General features: G+C 41.9%; 1 protein-coding gene across 1 annotated transcript; it reads right to left on the reverse strand.

The window, feature by feature from the left end:
• Window positions 1-8642: 8642 nt before the first annotated feature.
• Window positions 8643-15362, reverse strand: LOC113007862 (POU domain, class 3, transcription factor 3-B). Its single transcript, XM_026144870.1, has 2 exons — window positions 15316-15362; window positions 8643-11286 (listed from the first exon to the last, which is right to left on the reverse strand). Exon 2 carries the CDS (start codon window positions 10603-10605, stop codon window positions 9337-9339), a length of 1269 nt encoding a protein of 422 aa, XP_026000655.1. The 5' UTR covers window positions 10606-11286; window positions 15316-15362; the 3' UTR covers window positions 8643-9336.
• Between the last annotated feature and the right edge of the window lie 274 nt (window positions 15363-15636).

Below are 15636 nucleotides of genomic sequence, written 5' to 3' on the forward strand. Positions count from 1 at the left end.
ATCTTGTCTTCCTGCACTTAAAATGCACTTGAATATATGTAAAGATTGTTTAAGAAAAAAGATCTAGAAGCATTTGAATTGCTCAAAGTGTGCTTCAACAAGTTTTACACAAAGTGTTATTAAAGTTAGGTTAACTGAATAAACTTGTGTTCAATTTTTTTAAATTTCCAAACTTAAATAGAGTAAGTTGCAATTCTGTTAAAGTGATTTAATCCTAAAGTTTCAGTCGAGCGTGTTTTGGGTGAGTATCAGATTTACTTAAAATTTGTTGTTCAAATTAAATGTATCATACATTTTATATTTCACTAACCCAGTTGTGTGGAACCGGTTGACATAACTGGGTGGAGTAAATACAACATGTTATTTCTTAAAGTAAGTAGAGCTTGTTTTGGTTGAGTAGGTTTTATTTAGTCTTCTCAATTTAAATCAAGAAGGTTAGTTAGATCAACATTATGATATTCAGCTAGTACAACATGATTCTTTTGATTTGCATTTAATTATCCAAATGTTATCAGATGCACTTAAAATTTCTTGTTCAAATTAAATGTATCATATATCCAAAAGTTGATTCTGTTCATCTGGACGTAGCGTTTTGTGGGAGAAATGTTTCGTCACTCATCCAAGTGACTTCTTCAGTCTCAGCTGCCTGCAGGTTTCCCCAATCTTATAAACAGTACATTTGCATAATGACTGAAACCAGCCCACTGAAGGAATAATGTGCTGTGAGGTCAGTTCCTTAATCATAATTATGCAAATTCTCATGACTACTGACCAAAACCCACTGACCAAAGGCCATGAGTACCATTCACAGAGAGTTGGGGAATGGCTGCAATCACAGCATTGTAAGATGGTGAAAGATGTACCCTTAAGCCCCCTCCTCGATTCAGAGATGGTCTTTCCCTTTTCACGTAAATGGCCTCCTTGACTCTGCGCTCAAACCAGCGTTCCTCCCTGTCCAGGATGTGTACATCCTCATTCTTGAAAGAGTGTCCACTGGCCTGTAGGTGTAAATAGACTGCAGAGTCCTGGGGCCCGTTCTTCGTACCTCGCTAAGTAGGTTAGCCGGATTAGATTGTTGACGATTTCGCGTGATCCTGGATCAGTCGGTTCCCCGAAGCTCATCCGGGACTTGCTGTCATAGCAACAGAGCCGTAAGCGTAAACCTGCTCGGGAGCAGGTTTACTTTATGTAAACAGGATTAGATCGCGGCCACGCAGGTATGTCCGCTTCATTTATACGAAAGCAACAGCGATATTTTACCACTGTTTCACCATAAATAAATATTATCAATGTAACTAAAGATAATGCAGCACTTGATCCTTTTATTGATGTCACACAGATACATACAGGTCATTTCCTAAAAAAGGGAAATGTACTATTAACATTCTATTACATGTATGTGATTATTACAGATGTAATTCATATTTCAGAGTAGTAATTGCAAATTACTTTGTGTAATCAAGATGAGAGACCACGGCTATAAAAGCGAAGGTGGATTTGGGAAGCCTGTCGCAGCCATGTCCTGTCCGTATACGCGACCAACCCATTGCGGAAGGTGCAAGATTGATAAGGAGAGTTTTCAGAATTCAGCGTATATTGCGGGATAGACAGGATCCTTTACCTCAGCGCGACAGTGTGCTCATAGAGAGATATCGATATTCCCCTGAGGGTATTATTTACTTAACCAACTTGTTGACGAGGGGGTGCAGGACCACCACCTGTCTTTTTTTTGCTCTGCCCTTTTCTTGGTTGCTGTTATAAACAAACAGATTATTTCAGGGTCTCTTTCCTAGAGACGAAAAGCAATATAAGTGATAAATATTACCATTCTGTAGAATATTCTTATATTTCACTTTTACTTGTTCCCATGTTCTAGTGGGTCCTGTTGTGGCTCTAATGTGTAAGGGGATATAATATAACATAATATAATGTAATATAATATTGGATAATATAGTGTAATACAATAAATTTACCCTACCGCCTACTGGTGTTGGCCAGAGGGGCCGATGGCGCGATATGGCAGCCTGGCTTCTGTCAGTCTGCCCCAGGGCAGCTGTGGCTACAACTGTAGCTGCCTCCACCAGTGTGTGAATGTGAGAGTGATTGAATAGTGGCATTGTAAAGCGCTTTGGGTGCCTTGAAAAGCGCTATATCAATCCACTCCATTATTATTGTTATTATTAAATAACTTACGAGTTTAATTTGTCAGCAACTTTCTGCCAGCCCTCTCTCCTTGCTTTTGCAGCCTTTGCAGTGTTCCCTTGCGTTCTGATTAAACTCTGAAACTCCTGAAATCCCTCAATCAAGAGTTCTTGCTCTGCTGCCGGAAAATACCGAGCACGCCCCTTCGACATTTTCGCCGACCAATCAGCGGGTTGCCGATCAATGTTTCTACTATCGATGCGTAGCCCCTTTTACGACGCCCAGTGATGTCACATTCCTGCGTCCAGCTGTAGTAATCGTCAACAGCAGGTGTGTTCGGGGAACCGGATTAGCGAGCTCACGGCGTACGAAGAACGGGCCCCTGGGGCCCGTTCTTCGTACGTCGCTTACTACATCCAAGATCAAATGACACATCCAAGATCAAATCATCGCGCTAACCGTGAGCTCGCTAATCCGGTTCCCCGAACACACTTGCTGTTGACGATTACTACAGCTGGACGCAGTAATGTGACATCACTGGGCGTCGTAAAAGGGGCTACGCATCGATAGTAGAAACATTGATCGGCAACCCGCTGATTGGTCGGCGAAAATGTCGAAGGGGCGTGCTCGGTATTTTCCGGCAGCAGAGCAAGAACTCTTGAGTGAGGGATTTCAGGAGTTTCAGAGTTTAATTAAAACGCAAGAGAACACTGCAAAGGCTGCAAAAGCAAGGAGAGAGGGCTGGCAGAAAGTTGCTGACAAATCAAACTCGTAGGTAATTTAATAATAATAATAATAATGGATTGGATTTATATAGCGCTTTCCAAGGCACCCAAAGCGCTTTACGATACCACTATTCATTCACTCCCACATTCACACACTGGTGGAGGCAGCTACGGTTGTAGCCAGGCTGCCATATCGCGCCATCGGCCCCTCTGGCCAACACCAGTAGGCGGTAGGGTAGATCTATCATATGACACTATATTGTCCAATATCATATGGCATTATATTATATTATAATATGTTATATTATATCCCCTTTCACATTAGAGCCACAACAGGACCCACAAGAACATGGGAACAAGTAAAAGTGGAATACAGGAGTATTCTACAGAATGGTAATATTTATCTCTTAGATTGCTTTGCGTCTCTTGGCAAGGTAATACTGGCCTGTAATACTCTGTTAGTTTGTTCATAACAGCAACCAAGAAAAGGGCAGAGGAAAAAAAAGACAGGTGGTGGTCCTGCACCCCCTCGTCAACAAGTTGGTTAAGTAAATAATACCCTCACGGGAAAATCGATATCTCTCTATGAGCACACTGTCGCGCTGAGCTAAAGGATCCTGTCTATCCCGCAATATACGCTGAATTCTGAGGACTCTCCTTATCAATCTTGCACCTTCCGCAATGGGCTGCTCGCGTATACGGACAGGACATGGCTGCGACAGACTTCCCAAATCCACCTTCGCTTTTATAGCCGTGGTCTCTCATCTTGATTACACGAAGTAATTTACAATTACTACTCTGAAATATGAATTACATCTGTAATAATCACATACATGTAATAGAATGTTAATAGTACATTTCCCTTTTTTAGGAAATGACCTGTATGTATCTGTGTGACATCAATAAAAGGATCAGGTGCTGCATTGTCTTTAGTTACATTGATAATATTTATTTATGGTGAAACAGTGGTGGAATATCGCTGTTGCTTTCGTATAAATGAAGCGGACATACCTGCGTGGCCGCGATCTAATCCTGTTTACATAAAGTGAACCTGCTCCCGAGCAGGTTTACGCTTACGGCTCTGTTGCTATGACAGCAAGTCCCGGATGAGCTTCGGGGAACCGACTGATCCAGGATCACGCGAAATCGTCAACAATCTAATCCGGCTAACCTACTTAGCGAGGTACGAAGAACGGGCCCCAGGCCTGACGAGGTAGCTCTTCTGTGTTGTGCCATCCACTTCGCTAGAGGTTGTTTGGTTTCCCCGATGTATAAATCCTGGCAATCCTCCTGGCACTTAACAGCGTACACTATGTTACTCTGTTTGTATCGGGGACCCGATCCTTGGGGTGGACCAATTTTTGGCGCAGCGTGTTTTGGGGTTTAAAAGCCAAAGACACCTGGTGTTTCGAAAAAATGCGTCTCAACTGTTCCGATACTCCTGACACATACGAGATCACTACAGGTTTTCGCTTGGGCAGCGGTTGTCCTTCTCTCCTGGATCGGCTGGAGCTTTCTTTAGGTGCCTTTCCAGCTTTGACAAAAGTCCAGCTGGGATAACCTCATTTACTCAGGGCCTTTTTGATGTGCTGTTCTTCTGCCTAACCAAACCTACACATACGGATCAGTATCTAAGGTTTGACTCTCATCATCCACTGGAGCACAAACTGGGTGTCATCAGGACGCTACAACACAGAGTGAACACCATCCCCACTGACACAGCGGCCAGGGATGTTCATGATGTTCTTTTGAGATGCCATTTGAATTTTATAGCAGTTGCTTGCCGTGAAGCTGTATCCATAAAATCTCTTGACTTAAGTCAAAATTCTTATCAAATAATCTGTAATGTACATATTAAAATTTATACACGAAAATAAATTAACTGTATTCGGTTGTGTTGTTCAGTTTGACTAGTTTGCATCAGTGTTCAAGTCTGAAAGAAGATCTGAGCATGCATTATTTATTTTGTCCAGCAGATGGCAGCATTGCACTCCGGTGGGCTTTAGTTGATGAAAGAATTTTGTGCTGGATGTGTGGGTATTTATGATTTAGCTTGGGCATTTACTTCACATGTATTTAAGGTTGTACAACAATAGGAACATTAATAACAATGATGTAAGCATGTATGACTTTATGGTAACAGTCTCATATGTTACTTTGATGCAACATTGATGGTGCCCTGACAGAAGTGCAAAATAGCACCCACAGAGCCAATAATTCAAACATTAATCCATGTAAATGTTTGTTTTTTTAAATTATAAACCTGGTAAAATTACATTCACACATACTTACATTCACACACTCAGCATGGAGGTTGATACTCTTTTCCTGGGCATGCTTGTCTAAATTGGCATCATGCCCATGTGTTGAACATGCCCATCAAACAAGTTCCACTCCACCGATCTGGCACATGCATGCTCGTCACGTTCAGTGGCACCCACACAACACAGAGCTCGCTGGTGAGCGAATTCATTTCCCTGTCCGTTATTCCACAGATGTTTGCTTTAATTTCTTCCTGATTGAGAGACTTCGGTACTCCATCAATCACACACAGGCAAAAAAAGAAAAAAAGAAAACACAGGCAAAGTGAAAAATGTCCAAATCTGAATATTCAGTGGGGAGGCAGAGAAACCCACACGAGCAACAATATTGACAGAGCCATGTTGAGCCATTTAGAGGGGAAGCAGCCAGACTTTTAATACACTCTCGTGCAAACAAAACACCTAAAATATGCTTCTTTTATTTTGCCACCTCTCATTCAGGCACGCTGCTGCTCCTGATTCCAGGAAAGTGTTACATGTGTTTCACCAGTTACATGTTAATCAGTGTTAGACTTTAATCAGTAACTGATCGCTGCGTTGTTAAAATAGCTAACACTAAGCACTGGGAGACTGAGAATGTGTAGACCACAGTAAAATGGTTAAAACTTTGTTGGATATGAGCAGGTGTGTGCATTCTGTATGTGACTGTGCCCAAACTGTGAGCCACAAACAACAGCCATTACAGGAGGGGATTATCTCATGGTAATTGCTTCATGTAAAGCACCTCCGACAAGGCTTTAAGAGCAATTATGAGCAATTATATTACTTGTTATTATTGGAGGGAGGTAATAACATCTTTAGCTTGCAACTGCACACAGCCCATGGCTCAGAGATGCAGGAAACAATGCTATAATGATGAATAATGCCCTCACAAATGCAAGTAAATGATGCACTTTTGTGTGAGCTGAGCTGTGGATTCAGGAGTTTGGGGTTCTGTCAGGATACTGTAACATCATCAGCATGTACCTTCAGATCCAAGCATTGATATTCAGTGTAGACACCTAGCACTGTGTGATGACAAACCCTTTAAAGGGCTTTTTATCCCCCAATTCCAGCCTTATCTCCCATCTTTACATCGCTAAGCTTTGAGGGGATCACGCGGCAATCCTGGAAGCTTATATTCTACCTCTATTTTCATCTGAGAGCTTGCAGCTCAGTGGGGATACATCATGTTAAAAACCATACGAAGAGCAAGCAGGGTACCACCTGTCCACCTTTATGTGTGGCTTTTGTGATATTACTGTGGCAACTGAAAGGATAAAAAGCACTTCCTTGGTGTAATTGGTTTTTGTAGCAGAACAGTATGCATATTTTAAACTGTTGTATTCTACTGACGTGATGCTGACAAACAGTCCATAGGAAATAATTATAATTTAATGAAACAAATAATGATAGTTCAATATTTTTAAATGGTACAAAAAGCTGTATATACAGTGCAAATACACAAAAATACAGCAGTTGGGGTGATGCATAAAAGTATGTTTTCTGTATTTCTGTAAAAATATCCACTAATATGTTACCTGATGTTTACACAAGACTATCAAGTTATATAAAGGAGACAAATGTAAAAGGGACTTTTTGGAATTGCCCTCTGCCAAATGAAAAAAAAAAACTACTTTCACCACAAGGGGGCGGCATTTCGCCAGTTGGGGTATTGTTTCCGAAGACACGCTTCCTTTTTTAATATTTCTTTTTCGGCATAATCGGAATTTCATCAACACGCTTTACCTTTTACTGGGTAACTACTGCAAATAAGAGTGTTTTCTTGGATAACCTGCCTGGTTCAATAAATGCCATTTTTATCCATTACACCACCTTCTGATAAGAATAAAGTATTGCATTAAAAGGGAAAATGTTTAGAAATGTTGTTTGAAGGTTTTAGACTTCTTTGAAACGCGAGATTTCAAACATATGAGGCATTAATATGACACTTGCATGGCCCTTGAGTAGAAACTTTGAGATGTTTTAGGTTTTATTTGTGTTGAATTATAGAAAAACTTCACAAGGTTTCACAAACTTTCACACACTGCTGTAAAAACAGAACGGTTCATGTGTGTTCATAAAAACTTTCTCAGGAAGTGAAACAGCCAAAATATCCCATTCATCTCTTATTGTTTTCCTTAAGCTTCTTTGAAGATTGAAAATTAACCTAGTTTGACAATCGCTGTATAGGCGGACCTGGAAAAAGTTATTCAAACCAATCATTTCTAGTTCTTGTTTTTTCAAATAGCAAAGTCAGAGTGTGCCTTAAATCCTGCCAAATATGCAGTGAGGACGCAAAGAGTGACAAAGGTCCCAAAAATGTCTTTGTACATGCTCTCTTAAGACAGGGTGTCCGGTGTGGAGAGGACCAGAGCACACATTCACATTGTAATAAGTGTAACATTCATAGTAATCCGTTAACTCCTAGGTTTGCATTTATTTCTCACAGTTCTGCTTGGTTTATCAACAGCTACTGCAGCAGCTGACCTTTGACCTTCCTCCAAGTTTCACTGCAACTGCACTTCTTGGTCACTTTTTCTAGGAGTACCGATTATCTTTATTACTGATGTAACATCAGCTTGTGTGTGAGTGTCTGTGTGTGTGTGTGTGTGTACTGTGTGTCATTCTTATGTGGATCAGAAGCAGACAGAAGAGACACAGATTGCTTTTCACAGCCAGCGTACTGCGCTTCTTGCTGCCTATCTGCCAAACCCATCATCTGTGGCAAAAGATCCACTGCCTTGTGTCACTCCATCTCGCTGTCACCTTGGCAACTGCTGCTGAGGTGAACTGCCAGCTGGGGTAGTCGACCTCCATTGGCTGCGTTCCATCGAGCTGCAGTCCACAGCGCTGCAACAGGATGTTTGTGGCTGGACTGATATGCAGAAAATCACACGTAAATGTTAAAACCAGGCTTATGTGATCGGTTCAGCAGGTATTTGCAGGATCAACATCACTTTAACAAAATGATGTGGTAGATTTTTGGGAGGTTTTATGCTCAATGTAAGAATTAATTAAATAACAACAGAATAATTAAGCTGCTATGGTGCGATGTGTGGTTATTTTTTCACTATTAGTCCATCAGGTAAATAATTTCTTAGTGAACCAATTAAGCCACTTTTCTATAGATTGTCATAAACAGGGAAAAATGGCAGAAGTTTGCACAGATGATTTACCAAACAGACATGAAAACAATGATAACGAGACGCCTGAGCAAAATGGACTGACTATGTAATTTTTTTTTTTGCCTTTATGACTTCTTTGTATCTCTTATGGGATATATTGTATATTATATCAAATTCAAATGACTCTGATGAAGAGATTCTGTGTGTTTATATATATATGCATGTCTCTCTTTGTGCGTGTGTGTGTCCACATGGCCCTTAAGAATAACGCTCCGGTATCTAACACAAGGTTTATGTCAAATTTATTAAATAATTGGTCTATTCCATGAAAATAAACACAGTGGCAAAAAATAAATAAATAGTCCATATCACCACAATACACAGCAAACTTGTACATAACCTTAAGAGACCGTTTGCTAAATGGAAAAGGATTAAAGGAAAGTACAAATATTGGAATAACTGTAAATCGCTTGTTGAAACCTTAAACTGTGCCACAAAAAAATAAAAAAAAAATGTAAAAAATCCACCGACACACAGCACAAAGTGAGAAACAGGTTTGAATGAAGAGAAATTATTGCTCATTAGAAACAACTCAACACTGGATAAAGCGGTGTGTTTGATTAAAAACGTAGGTTATAGTTCAGTCTAGCATGTGGGACATCAGTTTCTGCAGCATCACAAGGGAACTATTATTTTTACAGTACAAAGATATGGAAATAACTTGTTTCTGCTCGAATATCTCCGGTTTTGGTGACCAAACATTTCCTTTAAATAATTTTCAGTTGTTTTTTGTTCAGATTTAATTTAGACCGAAATATAATTTTTTGTCCCAGAGGCTGTTTCAGGGAGCAGAAAAATGCCAAATAACGATGGCTAAAGGGCGGTTGTGATGTGTCCAGTCCTGATATGAACATTGGATAACAATTCTACTTTTTGGATCAATGGTAGCGAATAAAAAGTTAATCAAAGGTTTCATTGAGACCCATGTTTATAAAACAGAGGCTGTTGTTTGTGTTTCATCCCTGTTATTTTGGGGCTCTTTCACGTATCGCTGAACAACCTCTTGCACTCTATGGAGGGAGACGGTGTGTCAGGTCCAATGCTACCCACTTGTGAATATGCGTCCTCTGGAGTGCGCGGAAGTCCCGGCGGCGTCATGCGCTTCTCTTTCTGCCTGCGGTTGCAGAACCAGACCCTGACCACCTCTTTCTCCAGCTGCAGAGTGTCCGCCAAAGAGTTGATCTCCTGTGCGGAAGGTTTGGGACACTTGAGGAAGTGGCTCTCCAGTGCGCCTTTTACGCTCACCTCGATGGAAGTGCGCTTTTTCCTCTTCCTGCCCTGGGTGGCGATCTTATCGATGCTGGTCGGGCTCCCAGTGGTGGAATCAGCCTCTTCCAGCCATTTGTTCAGCAGAGGTTTCAGCTTGCACATGTTCTTAAAGCTCAGCTGAAGCGCCTCAAATCTGCAGATGGTGGTCTGTGAGAACACGTTGCCGTACAGAGTGCCCAGAGCTAAGCCCACGTCTGCCTGGGTGAAACCAAGCTTGATCCGTCGCTGTTTGAACTGTTTGGCGAAATGCTCCAAGTCATCGGACGTAGGGGTGTCCTCGTCTGAATGCGATTCGTGGCCCAGACCGTGTTGCTGGTGATGGTGCGTGTGATGATTATGATGGTGTTGGTGGTGATGGTGGCTGCCGTGGTCCAGCCGAGGTGATTCTCCGCGCACCAGCCCCGAGTGCATGAGGCTTTGCCCGGTGTGTGAGCTCAGCATCCCGTTGACTGTAAATCCTCCTGGCTGGGAGTAAATGAGGGACTGTTGCTGCTGCTGCTCCCCCTCAGTGATGCTGATGTGCGCAGTGGAGGTGCCTCCCCAACTTCCCGTGTGCGCCTGGTGAGGTCCTAGATGCGGAGACCTGTGGTGAAGGGAAGAACCCGAGTGGAGGTCGTCCCTGCCGGCGTTTCTCTTTACATCCTGTGGCTGGGAACTCGGGGGCCACGGAGAGCCGGTCTCCGCTACTGCCGCTGCAGCGGCGGCCGCTGCGGCTGCTGCATGAGGCAACGATGTCACCCACTGGTGGGCATGGCTTAGCATGTGCCCCCCGTTGCTTGCTACCATGGCTCCGTGCATGAAGTCGCTCTGCACCATCTTCACTGAAGGGTCCCCTCTGTATCCACTAGACACTGTGGTCACAGCGGTGCCGCCAGACTGCATACCACCACCCCTCCGGTCAGAGTGAAGGACCGGGCTGGATAAAATCCTGCTGCTGGCTAGGTATGGGCTTGAAGTGGCAGTTGCCATCCCCCAAATCATATATCTTTTATTTCTCTTTTCTTGTGTTTGAGTAAAAAAAAATTAAAATAGTCTTTGCTCTAATCCATAAATAAATTCTGTCTATTTCACTCTAAACGAGTTTTCTTTTCTTTTTCTTTTTTGCCCAATTAGTGGGGGGAAAGTGCCAAATCACTCCATTGAGACGTACATTATATTTTCAGTTAAGCAGCGTGCGCTTGCTGTAACCATTGTGGCAGAACATGCTCTCTTACGTATTCCTGTGCGGCAAAACGATAGTTTCACAACTTTTCTCTGTCCCGGGAGCTCCGGCGTGCGTAATCCACAGACTTAATGGTCGCCTATGAAAAAAACACAGCCTTCTTTGCACCGTGAAAACTGAAGAGTTGATACGCAGTCTGCTTGCCTATTCACATCTCTGATATAAACGCTTCGGGTTAGACTAAATGACTAAAAAAAAAAAACCTTTAAAGCGTCTGCTGTCCAATCGGTTGTTTAGTTCACTGCATCTGCTCTACCCGGTGCGTCCTCTACAGAGCGAAGGAGACGAGCGTGTGTTTACGTTGTGCCAAGCCTGCGTATTCCTCTCGATTTCCATCCAATTACAACAGAAAGGCTCTCCAGAGCTCCCGCTGATTGGACGCACAGGCAGAGAGGAGTTGGTGTGTCTCACAGTTGAGCCTCGGGTGCACAGAGTTCTTCCTGAGGGAGAAAAAAAGCATCAATTTACTAGAAAATTACAATCAAGCCGAAAAAAATAGACCAAACATGGTTTGACTGCGCGCTAAAGTATAGCCTGTGAAGCATGTGAAGAAAAACAGGCTGGGAAGTCATCCAACAAAACAAACCTCTTCCTAGAACTAACAAAATAAAAGCGAAAATAATTATGCTTAACGTTATTATTATTATTATTATTATTATTATTATTATTATTATTATTATTATTATTATTATTATTATTATTATTATTATTATTATTATTATTTAAGCAGCTCTGAGTCACTTAAGTTGACAAAATAATATCCGTCACGTTTATCTCCGAGTATCACACAGAGCAGTCGAGGCTTGAATCAAGGATACTCAAGTCGGCTTTGGGAACACAGGGGGTTTGGACGCCACTTGCATCTTAATGCGTTCTCCCTTTCACATGGTAAAGCGAAGGCCACAGTGGCGTGACGCTCCGCACTGGCGAGCGCTAAAGCTGCACAAAACCTGCCAGCAGTTCCAAAACGAAGACAAAAAAACAATCCGGTTTCAGTGGGACGTTTCCATGCCGAGTCAGTTTATGGATGGGCTGTTAAATGAAGGTGTCGTTTGGGATTTTCTACCACGGGCTTCCTTCTTCACATTTACGGGCCTTGAGAGAGAAAGGCATCCACTGAGACACATGGTGGTTTGTGACTGGTAGAAGAGCCAGGTGCGGGCCAGTGAACCTCCGGCTAATTTGTGTTTTTCAGCAGATTTATCTTGGATTTTGTCCAAAAGGTAAACGACAAGTATTCACAGGACCCCATTCCCAAAGCAGCAACATAAACTGAGTTACAATATTTAAATTCGCCTTATGTTCAGCAGTCATGTGCCAAACTTTTCTGATTTCAGGATATACTAAATCGTTAAAAAAAATCACGCATAGCAGTATAAAAAGGATAGTAAAAACTTTATCAGCTAAAGTAAATATGGGTAGAAGATTATATACTGATTAGGCTGTTGTGCAGCTTATTCAGGCAATAACCCAACTTTCTATATCAGAGCAATTTTCTTAACAAAGTATTTTCAAGACCATAAATAATCAGATGTATTTGAATGCCAGATTGAGCAGTTTTTCTCTTAAACCTGTGTGTTTTTGTTGATATATTAATAAAGTAGCTAGTTTGAATCACAGCATTCAAGAGTAATCAGAGTACAGTTTTGTAATTATCTATCTATTCGGGGGGTTAGGTAAGAACTGTTAATAGTTGCAAAATAACCTGTTTGATCTTCATAGATGTTTCCTTGCAGCCCGGTTTGCACTTTTCAAGTTGCTAAACTTTAAAAAAAAAAAAAAAGCACTAGAAAATGCAAATGTAAGAATGAGTCCTCATAATAATCCAAGTTGTGAATGTTTACTTTTTTGATAGATAGTAGAGGTGAAAGTGTTTTTCTGGCCTTTCCGAATAACTTAAGAGATACTTAAAAAATAAAGCCAAAAATTGTGCAAATCCCTGATACCCAAAATGTTTTGCCCAGTTGGACTTTTTTCCAAGCTTTACTTCCATCACATGTTTGCATGTGCTTTCAGGAATTTGTAATAAAAATAAAACGATAAACAATAGAAGATTCAGAAAAAAGCAGTGAGAGTACCAAACAAAAACACATGCTTGCACTTAATTATAAGGTTCTTCTTCAGTCAGAGCTTTTAAAATCAGTTTATTGTTGTCTCGTATTTGGTAAAACAGGAAAACAAGAGAAGCCGTGCAAAAGCACCACACTGCTTCACGTGTTTTGAGCCCACCAGCATAATGTAGAGAAAACCAGACGACTCAGGCAAGGCAGTAATGTTTTTCATGTGTTGTGCTGCCTGGTCACAGCACTGGGTCCTCTATTTGTTATTCATGAAGGAAGCTGGGTGAAGAGGCCTTCTTATGATGCACATTTTTTCTCTCTGTTCCCTCTCCCTCCCTCCCTCGCTCCCTCCCTCTCCATGGAGCTGTTTGACAAGTAGGAAAATAATCTGTTTTAGTTGCAGCGAACACCGCAATTAATCCAGCATAATGAGCGTGACACCGTCAGCTAATTGACATTATTGTTTCTTTAAGATCATCCTCAAATCACGAAGATGGAGAATTTCTCTCTCTTCCTCCCATTTTCTCTCTCTCTCTCTCTCCCCTCTCCTGCTCCTCGCCCTCTGTTGAGTCTTCAATATGCAGATCGGCCATTTCTGTCCCCGGGCTATTTTCTTTGGTAGACTTTTGAAATATGCTAATGCTTCCAACAAAAATTGCGAAAGAAAGAGAAAAGGAAAAGCCTTCATCTGGGCTCCAGGAGTTTTCCACTCAAAGAAACAGATGATTTTCTCTCATTCATACTCTTTGTTTTTGTTTTGTTTGCTTTATCACTTAAGTGTCTGTCTAATTAAGACAAAAAAGAAAAAGACGCCATGCAGACAAAAGAAAAACTCATTTCCAAGGATGGGATGCTGTTGCCACATTTATTGAACTTAATATTTTCTGCAGAGACTATAGCAAGATTCTCCTGTTCATGTGCTTTGGTTGTTTTTAGATGATACCCAGCACTTGAAGTTTATTTTTAATAATTTGTTGTACACGTGCGCGGCTTGTTGAAACTACAAGAGCAGGCAGACCGTTGTTTTTTTCTGCTGTGAGACCTACTGTGGTATTTACAGATGGAACTGTGCTGAACGCTGCTGCTGCTGCTGCTGCTGTGTGAGAGAGACAGAACTTATCTTCCATGTACTCTTTTTCATTCCACCTCTTCAGTGTCTTCAGTGGTTCTGATCATGAGTGTGTTTGACCTTCAGCTCTCCCTGAGTCAGAGAGATCCTTCACAGCATGAGACTCTACCCACAACCCCCCGCTGTGTGTTTAAATCAGAAGCAGAAGCAGCCACGGAAAGCGAGAGAAGGGAAGAAGTAGAGACAAAGTAGTGTAGTCGGGGAAGGATCTAGAGGGGAAATGATCAAAGTGCATTCATCTGCAAAGTCCTCATTCGCAGAGACGTGCAAATATGAGGATAAACACAGCCAATGATGCTCAAATTTAAAAGCAGATGTGTCTAAGTTTTGGGCACATGTCTTAATGCACTGTGATGTGATGTTTTAAACAAACGTGATTCACCGGGGGATGAGAAGTTTGCTGGGACAGCTGTCTGTTTCCTTACTGCATTTGATGTGGTGGAATTACAGCAGAGAGAAGCTAGAAGGCAAGAAAAGAAGGAGAGCAGTCGTGTTTACAGCACTGGAATTATTGTCAATTACAAACCCCTGCTGAGGCTTAAATGATGACACCCAATGGACAGATGTACTGGTTAAACACTGTTATGGGCTCGGCCATTATGCATGAATCGGGGGAAGTTAATGTGTGAAAATTACATTCATTAATCCCAGCAGATAATTTGAAAGGGGCCAAAGTGACAAGGAAGAGCAGAGAGAATAGAGCAGGGAAATAGTACAAAGACATCAGTCAGTCCTCTTTAATGGGAGTGTGTGTGTGCACCAAGGTGCTTGCAGGTGTGCGCAGAGGTGGGCATTTACCTCTTTCTAAATGTCTTAATGCATTAACATAATGGTGAAAGGTGTTCTTGGAATGACATCACAGAAGTCAATGATTAGTGCTTGCGCTAAACCAAATGTGGGGAGAACAGCAACATCTGTGCTGTCACTAAAGAAAAATGGAGGAAATTGAGAAAGCATGAGACTTTTGGGGTTTAGGATACTCTGATAAAGGCACAGCCTATAGGAAAAATGTGGTGTTTATATTGCTGCAAAAAAGAAAGAAAAGAAAAAAGTAAAAACATGTAAACTGGGTTAGATAAAAGGAAGCTTTAAAGTTTTTAATTTCCTTTTAGCTTTTAGTAAGGCTCATGAGCCCACATGGAAATTTAAAGAATCACAGCGTTGCTGCCTTTGTGGTTATTTTTGTGTCTTCCAACACATGCATCTCGTTTTTAGCCGTGTTCTGTCTCTTCAGATACAACTGCAAAAATGTATGACAGAGAAATTTAGTCAGGAAATACCTGCGACTCTGCAGCCTGTGGCTACAGACAACTGTGGCCCTGTACCCAGGCCGAGCAGCGAGCCAAGTCAAACAGCCGGTGTCCCTGAAGGCCCAGCCTGGTCGAGTCTGGCCCGGCCTCCGCCTTTCATGAATGGACAGATTTCTCTCTGAAGCTCCCACCATGATCCACGTGATTATAAAGGCTCTCTGTAGTTAAGATGATTTCTCAGGTGGGTTTAGGGGAAAAGAAGTGACTTTTAATACCGAGCAGCGGCCGGATGGTTTGTGGCATTTTTGATTCACAGTTCTGCACTCTGGTAGTTCACGGATCAGCGGGTTT

This window comes from Astatotilapia calliptera, chromosome 16 (assembly GCF_900246225.1).
Source record: "Astatotilapia calliptera chromosome 16, fAstCal1.2, whole genome shotgun sequence".
NCBI classification, from domain to species: domain Eukaryota; kingdom Metazoa; phylum Chordata; class Actinopteri; order Cichliformes; family Cichlidae; genus Astatotilapia; species Astatotilapia calliptera.